The sequence below is a fragment of the Neomonachus schauinslandi genome, chromosome 9, assembly GCF_002201575.2.
Source record: "Neomonachus schauinslandi chromosome 9, ASM220157v2, whole genome shotgun sequence".
Classification (NCBI taxonomy): domain Eukaryota; kingdom Metazoa; phylum Chordata; class Mammalia; order Carnivora; family Phocidae; genus Neomonachus; species Neomonachus schauinslandi.
Genome location: NC_058411.1, coordinates 106,504,099 through 106,524,800, shown reverse-complemented (window position 1 = coordinate 106,524,800; position 20,702 = coordinate 106,504,099). Strand labels below are relative to the sequence as shown.

At 40.5% G+C, this 20,702-nt stretch overlaps 1 protein-coding gene across 1 annotated transcript in view; it reads left to right on the top strand.

The window, feature by feature from the left end:
• Positions 1-708: 708 nt before the first annotated feature.
• Positions 709-20,702, top strand: part of ITGA11 (integrin subunit alpha 11) — a 136,646-nt gene continuing 116,652 nt past the window's right edge. Inside the window, exon 1 of the mRNA XM_021693715.1 lies at positions 709-910. Within this exon, the coding sequence (XP_021549390.1) occupies positions 709-910 (202 nt within the window). The remainder of the gene's footprint in view (positions 911-20,702) is intronic.

Sequence of the window (20,702 nt, the reverse complement as noted above, 5' to 3'; positions counted from 1 at the left end):
TCCGATGGGGAGGGCCTGGCCAATGACAGAAGACAAGTCCAGAACAATCCCGTCAGTACCTGGGAATGCAAAGAGAGGAGTCCCTGGCCTTTGGACTGGCAGCACGTTCACGCACAGGACAAATTCATTTCATTCAATCTCTAGCCATTCCCTGGAACATGAGTTTCCGTGGCATTTATCACAATGTATAACTTTATTTCTAGCTGCGTGCTGAGCTGTTTTTGTCCTGCTTCCACAGTGAGGCAGTCAGCTCTGCTCTGTTCCACGCTGTGTCCCCAGCACTCACCATGGCACTTGACAAATGTGTGTTGGCTGAATGCAGGACATGTCATCCCTGTTGAGACAAGGACTGCAGAAGCTGCGTCAATACACAGTGAGGATGCCAAGCTCATTGGCAAGGCCATCCAGGCGTGAGAGGCATGGCCACCCTGTCCTCACTAGCGAGCGCCCTGGGCCGCTTCCTGCGGGAGACGAGAGCCCCTCTTCAGGAAGAGAATGTGGGCACACTGACGTAAGGACTTAGTTCTACTTGCCAATTAACAATGTAGTGTTCAAGTGTATCTGTGAAGTTGGTATGTTTAATTCATGAGCTGCCCCTCCCCACTAGGGCGGAGTGGGTAGGAGGCCAGCCAAAGCCCACGGTTGCAGGTGTCTGGTGTGCCTGGCTGAGAGTCCATGTGATGAGCGCCCCCTTGAGGCCTTGAGGAGATGGCCAGCCTGGATTCCTTCAACGGTCAGCGTGGGAAACCTCCTTTCCCCTTGAAAGTTGTCCACATCAAGGTGCCCCAGTTTGGGAACGTCATCCGATCTGTGCCTAAGAGCTGCTTCTACTCCTCTGTCACCTCCACAGAGCTGGAGACCCCCTGGGCAAAGAGGTCTCTGAGAGATGCCCTCATCCAACTCCCGCAGTGTATTTATCTTTATGATGACATAGATCATACATCCAAGAGTGCACTTGTGTTTAGTTTACAAAATCATAAAAATGAACACCGTGTACATACCATCCAAATTAAGGAATAACCCATTACCAACGCTTTCGAACTGCCCACCCCCATTTCCTGTAATAACCGCCCCTGCTGAATGCACACACACCAGAGGCAAGCATGTCTTGATTTGGGGTTAGACAGTCTTTACTTCCGAAACTGGTTTTACCACCTAATATGTATTTTCCTTATTGAGTTGCAATTCACATAGCATAAAGTTTACCCTTTTATTTTTTTTATTTATTTTTTTTTAAAGATTTTATTTATTTATTTGAGAGAAAGCACATGAGAGGGGGGAGGGTCAGAGGGAGAAGCAGATTCCCTGCTGAGCAGGGAGCCCGATGCGGGACTCGATCCCGGGACTCCAGGATCATGACCCGAGCCGAAGGCAGTCGCTTAACCAACTGAGCCACCCAGGCGCCCCTAAAGTTTACCCTTTTAACGTTAACGATACAGTTCAGTATATTTACATGGTTGTGCAACTGTTACCACTATTTTCATCATCCCCAAAAGAAACCCTCTACCAATTAGCAGTCACTCCCCATTCCAGCCTCCCCATCACCCCTAGAAACCACTAATCTGCTTTCTGTCCCTATAGATTTTTCTATTCTGGATATTTTGTCTAAAGAGAATGGTACAATAAGTGACGTTTTATGCCTGGCCTTTCTCACTCAGCATAACATTCTCAAGGCTTATCTGTGTTGTAGCATGTATCAGTTTTTCACTTCTTTTTATGGGCGAACAATGTTGCGTTGTATGGATATGTCACATTCTGTTTATCTGTCCATCAGGTGGTGATGAATATTTGTGTTGTTTCCTCTTTATGGCTATTATGACCGATGTTGTTATGAACATGAGTGTACAAGTTTTTGTGTGAACATCTGTTTTCACTTCTCTTTGATACACACCTAGGAGTGGGATTTCTGGGTCACAGGGTAACCCTATGTTTAATCATTTGAGGATCTGTCAAACTGTCTTTCAAAGCGTCTGCAGCATTATACCACCAACAGTGTGGGTGTTTCGATTTCTCTCCATCTCCTCTAACACTTGGTATTGTCTGTCTTTTTCATTACAGCCACTCTAGGACCTGTGAAGTAGTATCTCATTATGACCTTCATCTGCATTCCTTAATAACCAGTGACGTTGAGCATCTTTTCATGTACTTACTGGTCATGTGTGTCTCTTCTTTGGAGAGATGTCTACTCCAACCCTGTGCTCCTTTTTTATTTGGGCAATATGTATTTTTCTTTTTCTTTTCTTTTTTTCTTTAGAGACAAGAGAGAGCAGTAGGGGGGAGGGCAGAGGGAGAGGGCAGTGCGGCGGAGCCTGATGCAGGACTCGATCTCATGACCTCAAGATCATGACCTGAGCCAAACCCAAGAGTTGATGCCTAACCGACTGAGCCACCCAGGCATCCTGGGTGATATGTATTTTTAAAGAATGAATTTCCACATGCAAAAGAATGAAGTTGCGCTTCTGTCTCACACTGCACGCAGAAAGTAACTCAAAATGGATCAAAGACCTAAAATAAGAGCTCAAACTATAAAACTCTTTGAAGAAAACCTGTGTAGATCTTCATGACCTTGGAATGACCTTAGAAAATGATTTCTTAGACATGACACCAAAAGTACAGACAACAAAAGAAAGAGTAGAGAAACTGAGCATAATCAAGATTAAAACTTTTTGTGCCTGCCAGGACACCATCAAGAAAGTGAAAAGGCAACCTACATATGGGAGAAAACTTTTACAAATTCTGTATTTGACAAAGAACTTGTGTCTAGAAGATGTAAAGACCTATTGCAGTTCAATAATAAAAAAGACAAATAACAATTAAAACAGGCAAAGTTGGGGCACCTGGGTGGCTCAGTCCATTGAGTGTCCAACTCTTGGTTTTGGCTCAGGTCATGATCTCAAGGTGATGAGATCAAGCCTCACATTCAGCTCCATGCTCATTGTGGAGTCTGCTTGAATTTCTCTCTCCTTCTCCCTCTGCCCCTCTCTCCCACCCCGCACACACTCTCTCTCTCAAATAAATAAATCTTTAAAAAATAAAAATAAATTTTAGGCAAAGGATCTGAATCTTCTACTGATAGACATTTGAGTTGTTTCCAATTTGGGACTGTTTTTTTTTTTTTTTTAAAGATTTTATTTATTTATGTGACAGACACAGCGAGAGAGGGAACACAAGCAGGGGGAGTGGGAGAGGGAGAAGCAGGCTTCCCGCGGAGCAGGGATCCCGATGCGGGGCTCAATCCCAGGACCCTGGGATCATGACCTGAGCCGAAGGCAGACACTTAACGACTGAGCCACCCAGGCGCCCCGCAATTTGGGACTGTTAAAAGAGTTCTTCCATGAACATTTTGTACACAAGCACAAAAATGTCTTTATTTAACAGTGGAATTTGAGTCATAGGGTTTCTACATGTTCAACCCTACCAGGTAATGGTAAACTGTTTCCAAATAATTTCATCAACTTATATGTCCACCAGCAGTGGAAGAGGGCTTCATGGCTCTATATCCTTACCAATACTTGGTACTATCAGACTTTTTACTTTTTGCCTATCTTGTGAATGTATAATCGTATCTTGCTTTAACTTGCAGTTCTTTGATGACGGTTGAAGTTGAGCCTTTTTTCCTACACTCATACACTATTTATATTTCTATGTCCATGACATCCCAATTCACTTTTTTTTTTTTTTGCCCAGTTTTCAATCATTTGTCATTTTGTACTCGATTCGTAATTATATATTCTGGATGCTATTCAATACCTCGTTAGTTTTACTTGTTGCAATTACCCTCTGCTGGCTTGTGGGTTTGTCTTTTAACTCCCTTTATGGTGTCTTCTGATGAACAAAAATTCTTAATTTTAATGTAGCTGAATTTATCAATCTTTGTCTTTATGGTTTGTACTTACTATGTCTTGCTGGAGAAATCTTGCCCTCCTCTGAGGTCCTAAAGGTATTCTCTTATATTATCTTCCAATAGTTTTTATACTTTTTTTCATTTTACATTTAAGACTTTATTCCATCTGGAGTTGATTTTTGTATATTGTGTAAGTTGGGGGATTTAGTTTCATTTTTTTCCGTATGGATAACCAATTGTTCTCGTGCCACAGATCTGCAATGTCTGGTCTGTCATAAATCAAGTTTCTGCATATGTGAGGGCTTATTTCTGGGCCCTCTATTCTGTTTCATCCCTATGCTAATATCACATTGTCTTAATTATCGTATCATTATGATAAATCCTGATATCTGGCATCGTAAGTTTACCATCTGGTTTGCTGGGGATTTTAAAATCAGAGTGTCTTGGCTAGTCTTGACTTTTTTTTTTTAAAGATTTTATTTATTTATTTGAGAGAGAGAATGAGATAGAGAGAGCATGAGAGGGGGGAGGGTCAGAGGGAGAAGCAGACTCCCCGCCGAGCAGGGAGCCCGATGCGGGACTCGATCCCGGGACTCCAGGATCATGACCCGAGCCGAAGGCAGCGGCTTAACCGACTGAGCCCACCCAGGCGCCCCTAGTCTTGACTTTTTTGATCTTTCTATACATTTGAGAATCAGATTGTTAAATTCTAAAAAAAAAAAATACTTTTGGGATTTGAATTGGAATTATATTGAATTTACATACCAACTTAAAAGACCTGACATCATGAAATTATAATTTATTATTGTTTCTTTTGTAGCTAATGCTGCTGTTTGTGTCTGTTTAAGAAACTGTTGCCTATTTCAAGGTCATGAAAATGTTCTCTAGTGTTTTCTTCTATCATTTTGTCATTATTTTTAAACTTTTTTGCTTTTCACATTTGGATCTGCAATCCCTCTGGATTCAGTTTTTGCGTTTCAGCTGGTGGACCAAATATATTTTTTTACATGTGAATAGCCCATCAACCTACAACCATTTATGAAAAGCAAGTCATTCTTATACTACATTAGAGTGTCACCTTTATCATAAATCAAGTGACAGAGTACCTGTGGATCAGTTAATAGATTCTAATCCATTTCATTATTCCATTTGTATGTGAACCGTGCTGTTTTAACCACAATAGCTTTATGACAGGTCTTGTTAGCTAGTAGTGAAAGTCCTCCAGCTTAGTTTTTCTTGAAGATTGTTTTAAATATTTTAGGTCTTTTACATTTTCATACAAATTTTAGAATTAACTTGTTTATGCTCACCAAATACACACACACACACACACACACACACAGATTTTTTTCTGGAATTACATTGACTTTATAGATTAATTTGAGAAAACTGACATTTTCACAATATTAAATCTTTAAATCCATAAACATAGTTTATTCCTCCCCCCTTTACAGGAGGAGTATATTCTGTTTCAGCATTTTTCCTCAGTAATATTTTGTAGTTTTTGCCACAGGAAGCTTGCACATATTTTGTGAGGTTTATTCCTAGGTGCTCAATGTTTCTTGGTATTATTAGAAACTGTCTTTTAAATTCTATTTCCTACTTATTTCTTGTATAGAAAAATAACACAAAATTTTAGTACTGACTTTATAAACAATGACCTAGTGAAATTCACTTATTAATTCTAGTAGTTTGTAGATTGTTTTTGGGTTTTCTGGCACAAATTAATGTTATCTGCGAATAAAAAATGTTTTACTTCTTCCTTTCCAATCCATGTGTCTTTTATTTCTTTTTCTTGCCTCATTGCCCTTGGTAGAACGTCCAGTACAATGTTGAAGACATGTAATAGTAGGCATCCTTGTCTTCTTCCTACTCTCAGGCGGAAAGTGGTCATTATTTTATATTGATATTATAATATCAATATTAGACATTATATTAAGCAATTATATAACAGCAAGATATTAAGCATGATGTTTCCTATAGATTTTTTGCAGATACTCCTTAATGGTTTAATAATGTTCCCTTCTGTTTATAGTTTGATATGAGATTTTATAAATGGATGTTAACTTTTATCAAATGCATTTTCTGAATCTATCAAGATGATCATATTATTTTTTTCCTTTCTTTTGTTAATACTGTGAATTACACTAATTGATTTTCTAATGTTAACCCAAACTTGCATTCCCAGAATAAATCCCAAATATCATAATGTGCTAGCTTTTTAAATATGTTGCCAGATTTTATTGGCTAGCATTTTGATAAGGATTTTTGCAACTATATTCATGAAAGATGCTGATTTTTACTTTTCACTTTTTGCGGTCTTTGCCAGGTTGCAATATCAAAGTGATGCTGGCCTTATGAAAAGTGTAAGAAGTGTTCCTTATTTTGATGTTTTCTGGAAGATTTGTGAAATTGGCATTCTTTCTTCCTTAAGTGTTTGGAAGAATTCACTAGTAAATCCATTTTTTCCCAGAGTTTTCTTTCTAGGGAGGTTTTTGATCATCCGTTAAATGACTTTAATAGAGGGGTGCCTGGGTGGCTCAGTTGTTAAACGTCTGCCTTTGGCTCAGGTCATGATCCTGGGGTCCTGGGATGGACCCCTAAGTCGGGCTCCCTGCTCAGTAGGGAGTCTGCTTCTCCCTCTCCTTCTGCCCCTCCCTCCCACCCCTGTGGGCATGCTGTCGCTCTCTCTCACATAAAATCTTTTTTAAAAAGTCTTTAATAGATATTAGATTATTCTGATTTTCCATTTCTTCCACCAAAGTTGATAAATTGTATTTTTTAAAAACTTTGTCCTCTAAATTTTCTGAATTTATTCAAAAAATTGTTTATAATATATTATTTTTTAATATCTATAAGATCCATGGGGTGCCTATATTTTTGTTTCTGATATTGGCAGTTGTGTTTTCTCTCTCTCTTTTTTTCTTGATTAGACTTGCTAAGGAGTTGTTAACATATTAATCTTTTCAAAAAACAAAGTTTAGGGTCTGTTGTTTTTTCCCATTGTCCAGTTACTTTCTATTTTATTAACTTCTGCCTCTACCTTTAGTTTTTCCATCTGCTTTATTTAAGGTCATCCTGCTGAACCTCTTAATACCTAGGTTAGACACAGCATATTACATTTTAGCCTTTTTTTCTTCTCTAAGGAAATAGTTTAAAGCTAGAAATTATAAAATTTTGTACATAATAGTTTCATTATTGTTCAGTTACAAGTATTTTAATTTCTGTTGTGATTGTGTCATTGACCTATGAATTATTTAGTAGTATAGTATATTTAGACTTAAATTCAATGTGTGGGTTTTTTTCTAACAATCTTTTGGTTATTTATTTCTAACTCCATTGCATTGTGTTTAGAGAATATGACCTGTATGATACCAATTTTTTTGAAACATTTGAGATGAGTTTCGCAACCTCCTATAAATTTATCATAAATATTTCTCCTATGTGTACTTGATAGTTCCTATATTCTTTGATTGTTCAGTATAATGTTCTATATATGCCCATTAGATCAAAATTTGCATATTATGCTATTACTGAGTCTTAACATTTTTTTACTCAATAGGTAATAGCAAAAGTGTATTAAAAATTTCTCACTATAAGGTCTATTTGTCTATTTTTTCATTGTAGATCTATGAATTTTAGCTTTTACCTTTTGAGGATGTTACTATATGCATATAAAGTTAGAATTTCATATTTTATTTGTCAATTTTTCTACTTATCCTTATATACTATCCCTCTTTAATTATAAAATACTTTTGATCTTAAAGTTCATTTTTTGTCTTTTATTGATATAAACATTCCAGATTTAGTTTGGTTAGTATTGCCCAGCACATCTTTTTTCCCATGCTGAGACTTTCAATCTTCCATTGTTCCTTATTTTACATATGACTATAGTAAACACCTTATGATATGATGGACATTTTCCTTTTAACCCAGTCTGACAACTTTTCTCTTTTACCTTGAGTTTTGTCTATTTACCCTTATTGTGCTTACTGATGTATTCGAATTTATTACTAATATTTCATTACATACTATTTCTTTTTCCTGCTTTTTTGGTCTCCTTTTTCCACTAACTTTTTTTGGCCATCTTTCTCATTTATTGGGTTTTTCCTCTTTCTCTTTACTTAGAAGTTGTATGTTCTTTGTCTGTTTAGTGACTGTCCTAGTTATCATGAAATGCATATTGAGCTTAACACCTGCAGAAGATATTACCTGCCTTCCTACCAGGTAATATAAAGGTCTTAGAATGTTTTAATTCCAATGATCTCCTCCCAATTCATTTGTTATTGTTGTTCAGTATTCTAGTTTTACCTTGTTTCTTCCCCTACATAAATTAGTCAATATTATTGATATTTTATGCAGACTACTTGCCTGCATCTTTACAGGTATCTTTGCCCATCATTACCTTTTGCACTCTCAATTTTCCATCTGGGACTATTTTCCTTCCTGCCTGAAGCACATACTTTATCGTTGCCTTTAGGGAAGGTTTTTGGGGATAAACTCAGTGTTTGTCAGAAAATGTCTTATTTTATTCTAATTCTTCAAGGATAGTTTTGCTAGGTATAAAATTCATATTGGTGGTCATTTTCTCTCAACTCATGCTTTTCTGTTAAAACATCAGCAATCCATCTAATTGTCTTTGGTCTCTGGCTGCTTTGACAATATTTACTGTATGTCTAGGTGTGTGCATGCATGTATGTGTATGTGTTTACTCTTGGAATCTGCTAGATTTTCTGGATACATGGTTTAGAAGCTTTCAACAATTCTGGGACATTACTAGTATTTATTTCTTAAAACATCTCCTCTGCATTTTCTCTTTACCTCTTTCTGGAAATCAATTCAAAATATATTAAAACATTTCACTCTGTCTTCCATGTCTCTTAACACCTCCTTCTCTTTCATATTTTCTAGCTCTTTGGGTCCACATTTGGCTAGTTCTTTGAAACCATTTTCCAATTTACAAATTTTCCACTCAGTGGACAATCTGCTCATTAACCCATTCATTTGAGTTTTTAGTTTTACTTCTTATATTTTTCAATTCTCAATCTACTTGACTCTATTTCAAACCTGCTTATTTCTTGCTCATATTTATAAGATACTTTTTATTTCTTTCAATGTGTGAAACCTAGTTTTTCCATATGCTAATTTCAGAATATGAAGTCTTTGCAGATCTGTTTTTTGTTGTTTCCATTGACCCTTCCTTTTGGTATCTTATTTCCTCGTCTATTTTGTTTCATTTTGTTTTTACTGTGAGTTTCTCCTTTTCTTTGGAAGTTTATTTGTAGAATTCTTTGAGGGTTGGATTTAAGTTTAGTTCCTTCAGAAATTATTTATATTTGTTTCTTCTAGTGTAAGACCACATAAAATTAAATTCTCCACTTGAGGTTTTTGGGCCACACTGAGTATGAACTTGGACTGGAAACTCACATAAAGGTCAGCTTATAGTTTTGAATTTTTAGAGTTTTTTTTTTTCCCCTCTCCATCCACAGTTTAGATTTTTTAAAGACTAGTTTCCACACTTTGCCCTCTTTGCAGAGTTCATTTCTTATTCAATTCCACTGAAGACAAAGCTTTTTAGAGATGTCTTAGGTTTATGCAAAGAGCTCTCCTATTAGATTTTCTACCTTGGGTGGCCCCTAGGCCTTCTGTTCTGTTCCCTGCTTCTGTAAAACCATGAAACAGAAGCTCAAGATCTCCAAATTTTGACATAAACCCACAATTCAAAGGAGAGCTTTGGTACCAATTTATATTCAAGGATTTAGGGTTTCACCTCATTTGTGATTCCTTACCTTTATGCCAGCTTAGCAGTGCAGTTGAAAATATTTTTTCCTTCTTTAGATAGCACTGTGCACTCTTTCATCTGGTAGCATGGTTCATGGTCTGCCATCATGCAGGAAAAAGAAGTCTCCATCACTTCACAAAAGAGGAGCCTAAGGCCTAGAGAGAAGAAGCCAGCTCACAGCCACGTAGATGCTGGCATTGTTAGAGGAGCCAAATGAGTCCACGGAGAGTACTACTCATAGAAGGATTCCTGGGCCAGGGCTGACCTGGCAGATTACTCAGCATGGCCACTGTGGGCAGCGTGGCCACTGTGGGCAGCATGGCCACTGTGGGCAGCGTGGCCACTGTGGGCAGCATGGCCACTGTGGGCAGCGTGGCCAGGAGAAGTCTCTGATTTATGGTGAAGGGGTCAAGTGTCCCCAGCACCCTTCTATCCTCTTCTTCCCTTACCATACTTGTGTCCCATTATGCACGCCATCAGCTTCCACTTCATAAGAGGATGGCATGGGACATAACAGAAGGCTAAGGCCAGTCTAGCTGGAGATGGAATCATGAGCTTCATCCCAATTATGGTCCATCCCCGAAAATACTCTCTGTTCCTTCTAGCATCATCTATTGGCACTTATTGGGTTTTGGCTGGCCTCCTTTGACTCCCTGCCTCACACTCAGCAGCAGCCACCTCATGTCTAGCCTTTGATCCTCTGGTACCCAGCCAGATATTGGCCTGGGCGCCTGGGGAGAAAATACCAGCCTTGGGGAGTGAAGTGCCACCTTTGGCTCCCAAACACTCCACTGCATTTGCTTTCCAGTCTCTGCCCCAGAAAGAGCGAGTAGAAGAAACTTGAACAGAGTTGAGCACACAGGCTCATTACCTTCATCTTCTTGAGAGCTCATAACTTATTTACTGAATGTTTCCTTTACATTAGGCCCTGTGCTACACTCTAGCATGCACTCACTCATCTAATTCTCAAGCAACCCTGGAGTTAAGAGAGGTCAACCCCCTTACCCAAGGTCCCCTCTTGGTAAATGGTGCTGGGATTCAAACTGGGTCAAACTGTTTGATTTCAGAGACCATGATCATGACCCCCTCATAACAATTTATAACCCGAAGTGATCTTTTGGATAATTGGATACAATCCTTTCATTTTGCAGAAGAGGAAACTGAGACTCAGGGAAGTAAAGCAATCAGCCCAAGGTCTCACAGCTTGCCAGTGGCAGTGCCAGGCTTACATGATTTTCCTCTTGATGAAATATTCCTCAAATAAGTGAAAGCAGAACTTGGATGCTTTCACTGATGAAAAGAACCTGGTTTTCCTCCAGGGAGAAGGAAGAGCATTGGCCAGGGGAGAGTCTCACAACATTGCTCCTTGTGAAACACTGACCCCAGCCAGACTCCAGATACAGTATCGAGAGAGCCCAGCACCAGGAGCTCTCCTTCACATCTCCTATACAAGTTGGAGGAAGAGGCAAATTCCCTGCCTCATTCTTTGGGTTCTCCCCCAGCTGCCAACCCAGCTGCCTGCCTGCTACCTACCCACAGGCCAGCCTGGGAAGTATCGGATGTTGCTGGGTTTCCATCTTCCCATCCAGCCTCGGAAAGCCCCCTCCCAGATCTTTGGACAGCAAGCAGATTTGGAGAAAAGTGCAAAGTTGGCTCTCCTTTATCACATTCTTGTGGAGCACCAAGCATGGAATAAAAAATAGAGCCGCCAAGCTATGGCACAATCTAATTTAAAATGAGAGCCTAATTTGAGGAAAAGTGAACGAGGTATGCCAATCTCCAAAGACAGACAAAGGGGCAAGCTATAACTTTTCTTTCTCCTGGGTTTTGTTGTTTTAATTGCTGTTGTTTCATATCACTTCCCTCCTGGAGGAAAACATCTGAAGAGGCCAGTCCCTGCCTAGAGTAGTGTGTAATGTAGACCAGAATGAGGCGTGTAGTGTGTATACGGGGTGGGAGAAGGCAAGTAGGGGCCAGTTAGGGAACAGTGGTAGTCCTGTGGAGTAGGGGTCTTATGAGACATAGTGTTTAATAAAAACAATATTTTCGGGTAGAGCTGGAGGGAACCTCCCCAAACCACCTTGCCCAATACCCTTGTTCTACAAATGAAGAAACTAAGGTCCAGTCCGGGGAAGGGACCAGCCTGGGATCCCACCACCAGTGAGTGACAGCTATGGTTCAGGAGCCAGAAACAGAAAGTCTTGGCTTTTTTGAAGCCTATCAATTGTCAGCCAGGAACCCCAATGGGAAACTCCTCTCCAGTGTGGACCACAGGGGTCATCAGCCCCAACCATCATGGGGGAGGGAACAGGAGATATTTCGATGGGCTGCCTTGGGGCATATTCCCAGGGTCTTTACAACCCACATCCTACCTCCAGCGGTTCTTACCTTGGTTTGTCCTTGGCACTGACTGCTTGTGGCACAGCTTCCATCACATTGTAAAGCACCCATCCCATGTCTTTTTCTTCCATCAGACTGTGAGCTTCTAAAAGCCATCTTCGTAGTGCCAGGACCATGCTTATAGTAGGTGCTCAATAAATGTTTGTTGAATGAATGAGCAAATAAGTGGATGGATGCACGTATGTTTAGACGAATGGATGGATAAACTAACTCATATTTCCCCAATGAACAAGATTTCAATTCAGTGTTGTAGAAAGTTCCCAGTATCTAGAAAAAAAGGTGGATGGTTAAGTCTGAGTTCACTGCTTACCAGCCATATGACCTTCTGCAAGTCACGCAACCCATGCCTGGCACTTGGCAACAACTGGACTCACCAACTGCCAGTCCCTGTATAAAATGCTCACCTCACATTGCTTCATTCAAAGCTCATAAATAACCAATGAATTAAGCGCTATTATTCCTATTTTAAGATAAAGAAACAAAGGTGCAACCAGGTTAAGAAACAGTGATGTAAACCTTGAAATTAAGGTTCAATATCATGTGCTGCTTAATAACTGGTGAAATTAAGGAGGCCTCAAATGGCCTAAGGACCAGCTCCACTCTCCCCTCTGCTCTCATGGATAAGCTTCTCTAGCCAACTCTTCTTATCAGACAGGCCAGGTGCAATTCTTACTTATCTCTGAATAGCATGTTTCAGTTCCTTGCCAGACCACAGAATTATATAAATAAGCCAATCGTTGTGAAGTAGGAGGCACCATCTTGAGGCTACAAAGCCTGCCTCCCTCAGTCCCCAGTTGTTCACCCTGCTCCCGAGTGAGATCCCCTGTGGCCCTCATGGTGTTGGTATCCTCCTCCCTAGGCTGTGAGCATAGACAGCTAATAAACAACTGTTGGTCAGCCATCCCCATAACCCTAGGGTGATAATCTCTCCCTCACCAATGGAGTGAAGAGGTCATCAAAACAGAGACTTGCCCAAGGTCACACAGATACTGTGCCATGAAGCTGGGTCTTGAACCCTAGCATCTGATGCCAGAGCCTGCAGCATTTACTTGTGCCAAATTGCTCACAATTAGCATCCAATAATTATTACCTTACTAGTCTGTAAGCAGTATAAGGTCAAGGACAATGTCTTGTTCAGAACTGCATTCCCAGAGTCTAACATAGCAAGAGTATTAAGGCATAATTCAATAAAGTTTTATAAGTGAATAAGTGGATGGACAAACCTCACATTTCTGAACTTCAGTTTCTTCATTTAAAATATTAGAATAATCTGGGCGCCTGGGTGGCTCAGTTGGTTAAGCGACTGCCTTCGGCTCAGGTCATGATCCTAGAGTCCCGGGATCGAGTCCCGCATCGGGCTCCCTGCTCAGCAGGGATAAGTAAGATAAGTAAGGGATAAGTAAGATAAGTAAGATAAGTAAGAATTTAGTAAATCAGCTGCTTCTCCCTCTGACCCTCCCCCCCTCATGCTCTCTCTATCTCATTGTCTCTCTCAAATAAATAAAATAAAATCTTAAAAAAAAAATATTAGAATAATCATTTCCATTTATCTCGCTAGAGATAGTTTATCAAAGAGGGTAAAATCTGTAGCTTTGGAACCAGATGACTTGGGTTTAAATCGAGGTTTCACCCATCAAGTAACCTTGAACAAGTTCCTTAACACTCTGTGATTCAGTTTTGCTATTATAAAATGAGGATAATAATAGGACCTACCTCACTGAGTTGTCATAAGGTCTAAGTGGGTTCACATATAAGAACACTCAATAATGATGGCTATTACTATTGATTTATGGGCTAATTGTGAAGAACATGTTAGAATGTGTATGTAAAGACTCAAGAAGAATGTGTGGAATGGGTGGTTTGTCTTTGGTGATGTCCCACCCTTACTACCAATCCCCTGCGGTGAATACTACCCAGCATCCTTTCTGCTCCTTCCTCTTCCTTCCAAATAGAACCCCAATTTTGTTGTGGAATTGGCCTTTCCCACACATGAATCAAGGAAAGATGACCCCATCCCCAGCTGGAAACAGATCGTGGCTAGTCTAGTTCACTGTGGTAATTTTATTTCCTTTGCCAGTGATTGGTATAGGAGAGGGCATGTGACCCAAACCTGCCCAATGAAAAACAAGGAGAGATGAGGGGAGGTGTGTTATGGTCTTCCTGTTTTTCCTCTGGATGTTTCAGTGGTTGGATGAGACCAAAGGAACTTCAGGGGCCGTCTTTTGCCAGCCTGAGGACAATGAGAGGGAAGAGACAGAGGAGCAGCTAGCATTCTGATGACCTCTGTCTGAGGTTCCTGCACCTCTAGACTTATTATTTTGTAAGGGATAATACATTCAGTCATTATTTAAGCCCATTTGGGTCCAATTTTCTGATGCTTGCAGACAGAGCATCACAATTATTGTAATTCTTCTTGTACTTGGCATCCTCATACTCTTCCTATTGCAATCGATTGTTTTCAATGGATTTTTCTCTCAATCTCTCATCATATTTGAGTGTAGCTAATTTTTTATATGTGCCCTCACTCTCTCTCTCTAGACTTTAAACCTAGGGACAGGAGGGAAGGTGTCTGCTCTGCTTACCATTATATCTCTAGGGCCTAGATCAGTGCCCGGAACATAGCAGACATTTAATATTTGTTGAATAAATGAATAAATTAATTTCCTAGTCCATGAATTGTTATTAGATAATGCTAGATAAAATCAAGATCCCAGACATACTCACTTTTGAATAGAAAATTCTAGAAGGTTTACTAGAAAATTCTTGCTGCACTTTATGAGACATTAAAGGTCATCTTGAGGAAATGATATTGTCATATTTTGGATTACACTTCCAATGTTGGCAGATTGAGTAATGTAGACAAGTTTCCTTCTGAGGAAAACTCAAAAAACTGGACAAAATATTTTCCAAAAATCAGCTTGAAAGGATGGGAAAGCTGTCAAGGTAGTAAAAAAATTACTGGACTGAGGTCTGAAAGAGGAAGGAAGCCCAGAAAGGGTAGCTTGGCATTTGGGGCTGCCACTACCCTGGGGGCATTTGCAAATCCAGAAGATGCAGCTGAGAAACTGGGAAATATTTTTGACAACATCTGTGGGTAGGGAAAAAATTGTAGTTCAGGATCAGCGAAAGTGGGTTTTGTAGTAAACCTCTAAGATTTTTAAACCCTGAAGGGCTATACCCTAAGAGTAAAGGTGAACTTTTAGTAAACCAGCCCTCACATAGACTGAAATCCAGCTCCTAGACATTTGGGCACCCAAGAAAGTCTCAGCCCCAAAATATTATTAACATTATTAACATTATTCAAGTGATTTGAATGACCTTGGGAGCCTAGCAGAAGCAAATAATCCTTTTTGGAAGATAAAATTCAAGCTCTCAATTTATTTTTATAATTTTCAAGCCCAATGACCTATGCACAATCAAAGATAGCCAGTCCCATGAGGAGATAAGGCATCATATATGGAGATCAGGAGAAATAACATACAATAGAAGCAGACCATAATGACTCCAGTTGATCAGACCTAGAGTTTAAAATAATGACATTTCCTGTGTTTGGGAAGATAAAAGACAAGATTTAACATTTTAAAAGGGAACTATAAAGAACCAAATAGAAATTCTCAAAATAAAAAAATTAAATAACCAAAATTAAGAACTTAAAGAATAGGTTTGAGTCAGCTGGGGCAGGACCTAATAAATTGGAAGATAAGGCAGAAAAAAATATTTAGAGTGAAACTTAGAAAGAAAAAAAATTGAAAAATGCAAAGATGAGAGGCATAAAGGATACTGTCTTAGTCCATTCAGGCTGCTATAACAAAAATACCATAAGCTGGGTGGCTTAAACAGAAAACATTTATTTCTCACAGCTGGGAAGTCCAAGATCAAGGTGCCAACAGATTGGTGTCTGGTGAAGGCCTGCTTCCTGGCCATCTCTCACCATGTCCTCATATGGCAGAAGCAGGGAGAGAGAGGTCTCTGAAGTGTCTTTGATAAGGACATAAATCCTATTCATGAGGCCACCGTTGTCATGACTTAATCACCTCCCAAAGGCCCCACCTCCTAATACCAACATATTGGGGTTAGGATCTCAACATACAAATTTTGAGGCAATACAAACATTCAGTCTATGACAGATACAGTGATAAGTTCTAATAAATGTTTAGTGGAGTCTCAGTGGTAGAGGAGAGATAAAATAGGACAAATACAATATTTGAGGAGGTAAGGGCTAAAGTTTCCCCAAACTGATAAAAGGCTTGAATTCACAGGTAAAAAAAAAAAAAAGCTAAATTAATCTCAGTAGAATAAATAAAAAGAAATCTACATCATAGCAAAATTTCTTAAAACCAAAAGAAAAACAAATCTTAAAGGCAGCTATAGGGAAATTAGACATTTTACCTTCAAAGGAACAATGATTAAACTGACAATTGACTTCTCATCAGAAATAACAAGAATCCGATGACAATTGAATGATAATTTCAATGTGATAAAAGAAAAAATATAATGCCCAGAGAAAACATCCTTCTGGAATAAAAATGAAATAATATCATTTTCATCCAAACAAGACTGAGAGAATTTGATACCAGAAAATCCAGTCCTAAAGGAAATGCTAAATGGTATTCTCCTGGTAGAAGGAAAATGATCCGATATGGAAAGTCAAAGATGCAGGAAAAGCAACAAAAATGGTAAATATGTGGACAAATCCAAATATTGACTGGCTGTAAGAAAATAATAAAGTATCATGATTTTTAAAATATGGAGGGAACTAAAATAAACAAAAACAATTGCATATAAATCATGAAGGTAGCAAATGCAGTGCAAATGCTCTGAGGTTCTGGCATTGTCTGGGAAAAGATAAAAGCACTTTTTCATATTAGACTTTCATAAATTAAAGATGCATGCTGAAATCTCTAAAGAATCATTAATGCACAGCAAATGCCTTTATTACTTCCCACCTAACAGAGTGGGGAAAAGAATGATTACAAATGATCTATCCAAAAGAAAACAAGAAAAGAACGAAAAAAGAGCACACACATCAGGTGGGACAAATAGAAAATACTAAGATGGTAGATTTAAACTCAAATATAGTGACAATTAAATTAAATGTAAATGGACTAATGTTCCAATGAAAGTTTAACAGGTTAAATTTTAAAACAACTAAATGCTGCTTACATGAGATAGGTCTAAAGTACAAAGGTATAGGAAGTTGAAAGCAAATAAAATGGAAAATGATATTCCATGCAAACACTAACCAAAAGAAAGTCAGTGTAACTATGTTAATATCAAAAAGTAGATGTTGTCAAAGGTATAGCTAAAGGTAGTCATTTTGTAACAATGAAAGGTTCAAGTCACTAAGAAGATATGACAGTTCTACATTTGCACACACCTGGTGTTAGCTTCAAAATCTGTAATGCAGGGGCACCTGGGTGGCTCAGTCGGTTAAGTGTCTGCCTTTGGCTCAGGTCATGATCCTGGAGTCCCGGGATCGAGCCCCACATCAGGCTCCCTGCTCAACGGGGAGTCTGCTTCTCCCTCTCCCTCTGCTCTTCCCCTGCTCGTGCCCTCTCTCTCTCTCTCACACACTCTCTCAAATAAATAAAAAAAATCTATAATGCAAAAATTGACAGATCTAAAAAGGAGAGACATGTGATTCTACAGTCTTCCTGGGAGATAAGTTTTGGTTTTACTGAAGCAAATAGCACTTTGTGCCAGGCACTTTTCCAAACACTTGACATGTGTGAACTCATTCAATCCTCACAAGAGTCACGTGAGACAGGTATGCTTACTTACTAGGTTAGAGTTCTGAAAAACCAAGAACTCAAGGCACTTGCCCAAAGTCACAGAATTCATGTGTCAAGGCTGAGATTTAAAACCAAGCATTCTAGCTCCAGAGTCTTGGTGAAACATAGCGGGAGACATTAACACTACCCTCTCAGTAACTGACAAAACACAGGGCAAAATTCCCCGGGAGTAGGAGATTTGAACATGGCCATAAGACTCTCTGTTACAGGAGCTCTGCTCAGCTCAAATTTTATGGCACAATTATGTTCAATGGTGGATTGTCAGGAGGTTGATATGAGATCACACATGGAAAACACTACACAAATATTAGTTCCATTGTTTGACTCTTGGTCTTCTATTGTCGGGGTTTTTTTATTGTAATCCCTTCAGATCCTAATTATGAAGTTAGAGCATAAACAAGTGATAAATTATTGTTGTATCACAGTTTATACAGTTGGGTATGAAAATGTTTGTGTAAATAGAATCTGAGTGAAACATACTAAAGGACCACATGCTGATGATTCTTTGGCATTTTTTTTTCAGCCTGCTGGTGTGTAATTCAGGCTCAGGGATATCAACGCAGGCTTGCGGGAGGATGGTGTGACCAGAGGGCTAGCGTGGAACCTTATGCACTTCGCTGACCTTGGACCTCCATATCCTTGTTCATCCAGTAATCATGCCCACTCGGAACTGCCCCTACTGCCCTCACAGGGCCTCAAGGAGGGTTCTCAGAGACCTAATTGGGAAAGTCCTTTGAATTACATATGGGGCTAAACAAATGTCAGGCATTGTTAAGAATCTCAAATGGTGCGGATAGCTTGACTAGTCTGTTTTACGCTGTTTCATGTGTTGTTAATAATAAAAACTAACATTCATTGAGAGCTTGCCATGTGGCAGGCACTGCGCCAAGCCCTTTATAGGCTGTGTTTCATCCGTGCCTCACGGCAACCCAAGAGGCAGAGGCGTCCAGCCAGATTGCCTAAGGCCATCTCCTGGCTCCACCACTCACCAGCTGAGTGTCCTTGAGCAGGTTATGGCCCCCTCGTGCCTCAGTTTTCTCATCTGTAAAATGGGAATCGTGATAGCACCAACTTTGGAGAGCTGCTGGGATTATTCAATGAGACGATATACGTCCAGTGCTGAGAACTGTGTCTGGCACTTGGTAAGTGGTTTATCATTTCCACTTTATAGGCAGTGAAAAGGTTGTTAGTGCCAGGTCACCCAGCTGATGCAGGGCCAGGCTGGGATTCTAACCCAGGTCTCTCTGGGCCCAGAGCCCACATGTGTAACCACTACACTCCTTACCCTCTACGGCCTCGTGAGCAATGTCAGGGTCCCCAGCCATTCACGGAGCCTGCTTGAAGCTCTGCGAACACGGAGGAAGCTGCTAGCCCCTTTCCTTGCAAGAATCCTCCACATGATGCTTAACTTAGGCCTACATGGAGGGGAGTGGAGTTAAGAGGCTTTCAGCCCAGCTTTTGCACCGACATTTTTCTCACCAATGCTCAACAGAGGGGAAAAAAAAAGACTCACAGAAGCATTTTCTACCCAAATGTCAACTAAAATATCTACACTTCCCGGCCCTCTCTCCCCATCTGCAACCACCACCACTTAGCTTCTGCCCCCAGCTGCAAATTGCCTGGGAAATGTTTATTTCTAGTACATGCTTTAGGATGAGCTGCAGCAGCTGGGCAAGTCTGGGGACAGCCTCCCCTGGCAGAACAGAGGTCTGTCCTGTTTCCAGAAATACGTGTAGACAAGCAGTCTCCAAGCAAGCACACACTGGTGGCTGCCCCAGCCTGGCAGGTGTGTGATCGAAGGGACGAGGCCAGCCCCTCAAGCCTGTGGCAGAAGGGGAGGTACAGGGAGGTAGCAGCCTTTTAAAATTCTAGTCGCTGGGTTTAGCGAGGCTGGCTGGAGGCAGAGGTTAGATAGATAGAGGGTTCATCACTGGTTATGTTGTCACGAACATTTTTTTTTTTAAATGGTTTGTCCTGGGCTGTGCTCCTCTATCTCTTCTCTTGGACTTCCAAGATCAAGTATACAACTTGTGATGTTCAGAAATCTCTGCATGCCCTTCCAGGCTGAGGACATCAGCCAAGGCCTAGGACCAGTGGCTCTCAGCTAAATGGGGAAACAGGACCCGCTACTTTCCCCCCACCCTCTCAGCGGCCTCCCTGAGGGGCTGCTTTCTCCTCCTGGGGCCTCCAGCTACCTGAGAGCTGGTGCTCCTGATCCCCACTCGCTGCAAAATCAGATTCCTTTCTTGTCCCTCTTAAAGCTCCTACTCTGTTCAGGACCTTGGGGAATGAATGGCTGATATTCATTGAATAGGTTAATCTACTTCCCAAGTGGGATTTTCTTTTTCACAGAGTGTACCTGGAGCCAGACACTCAAACAGCAGAATTTCCAGCATTCCCAGACATCCCAGGTGCTTGGACAGATGTGAGAAAGCCTGGAGGCAGGATAGTTAGAGTGGTTTGGAGCCTCTCTCAGTGTCCTGCCCGTATCCCCTAGGTTCAAGGCTTACTCCACCACCTTCTAGCTACAAAACTTGGGTCCAGTTGCTTTACTCCTCTAAACCTGGAAGTAGACCCTGAAACAAGAATTTAAGTGCAAGTGTTCTGGGGTAGGGGTGGGGTAGCGGGGAGGTGATCCCAGGAAGCACCATGAAGGGAATGACGAGACGGAGAAGGGAAGGAAGCCAATACAGGGTGTGGTAGTGAGCAGATGGCCACTGCAGGCAAACAGGGCTCAATTCCACTGGGTTCCCTGGGACACTGTGGAATATTCCTCAGAGTGGTCCCTCAGGAGGGACATCTTCATCTGTTTGGCCTGTTGTAACACAAATACCACAGACTGGGTGGCTTATGAACAACAGGGATGTATTTCTCAGAGTTCTGG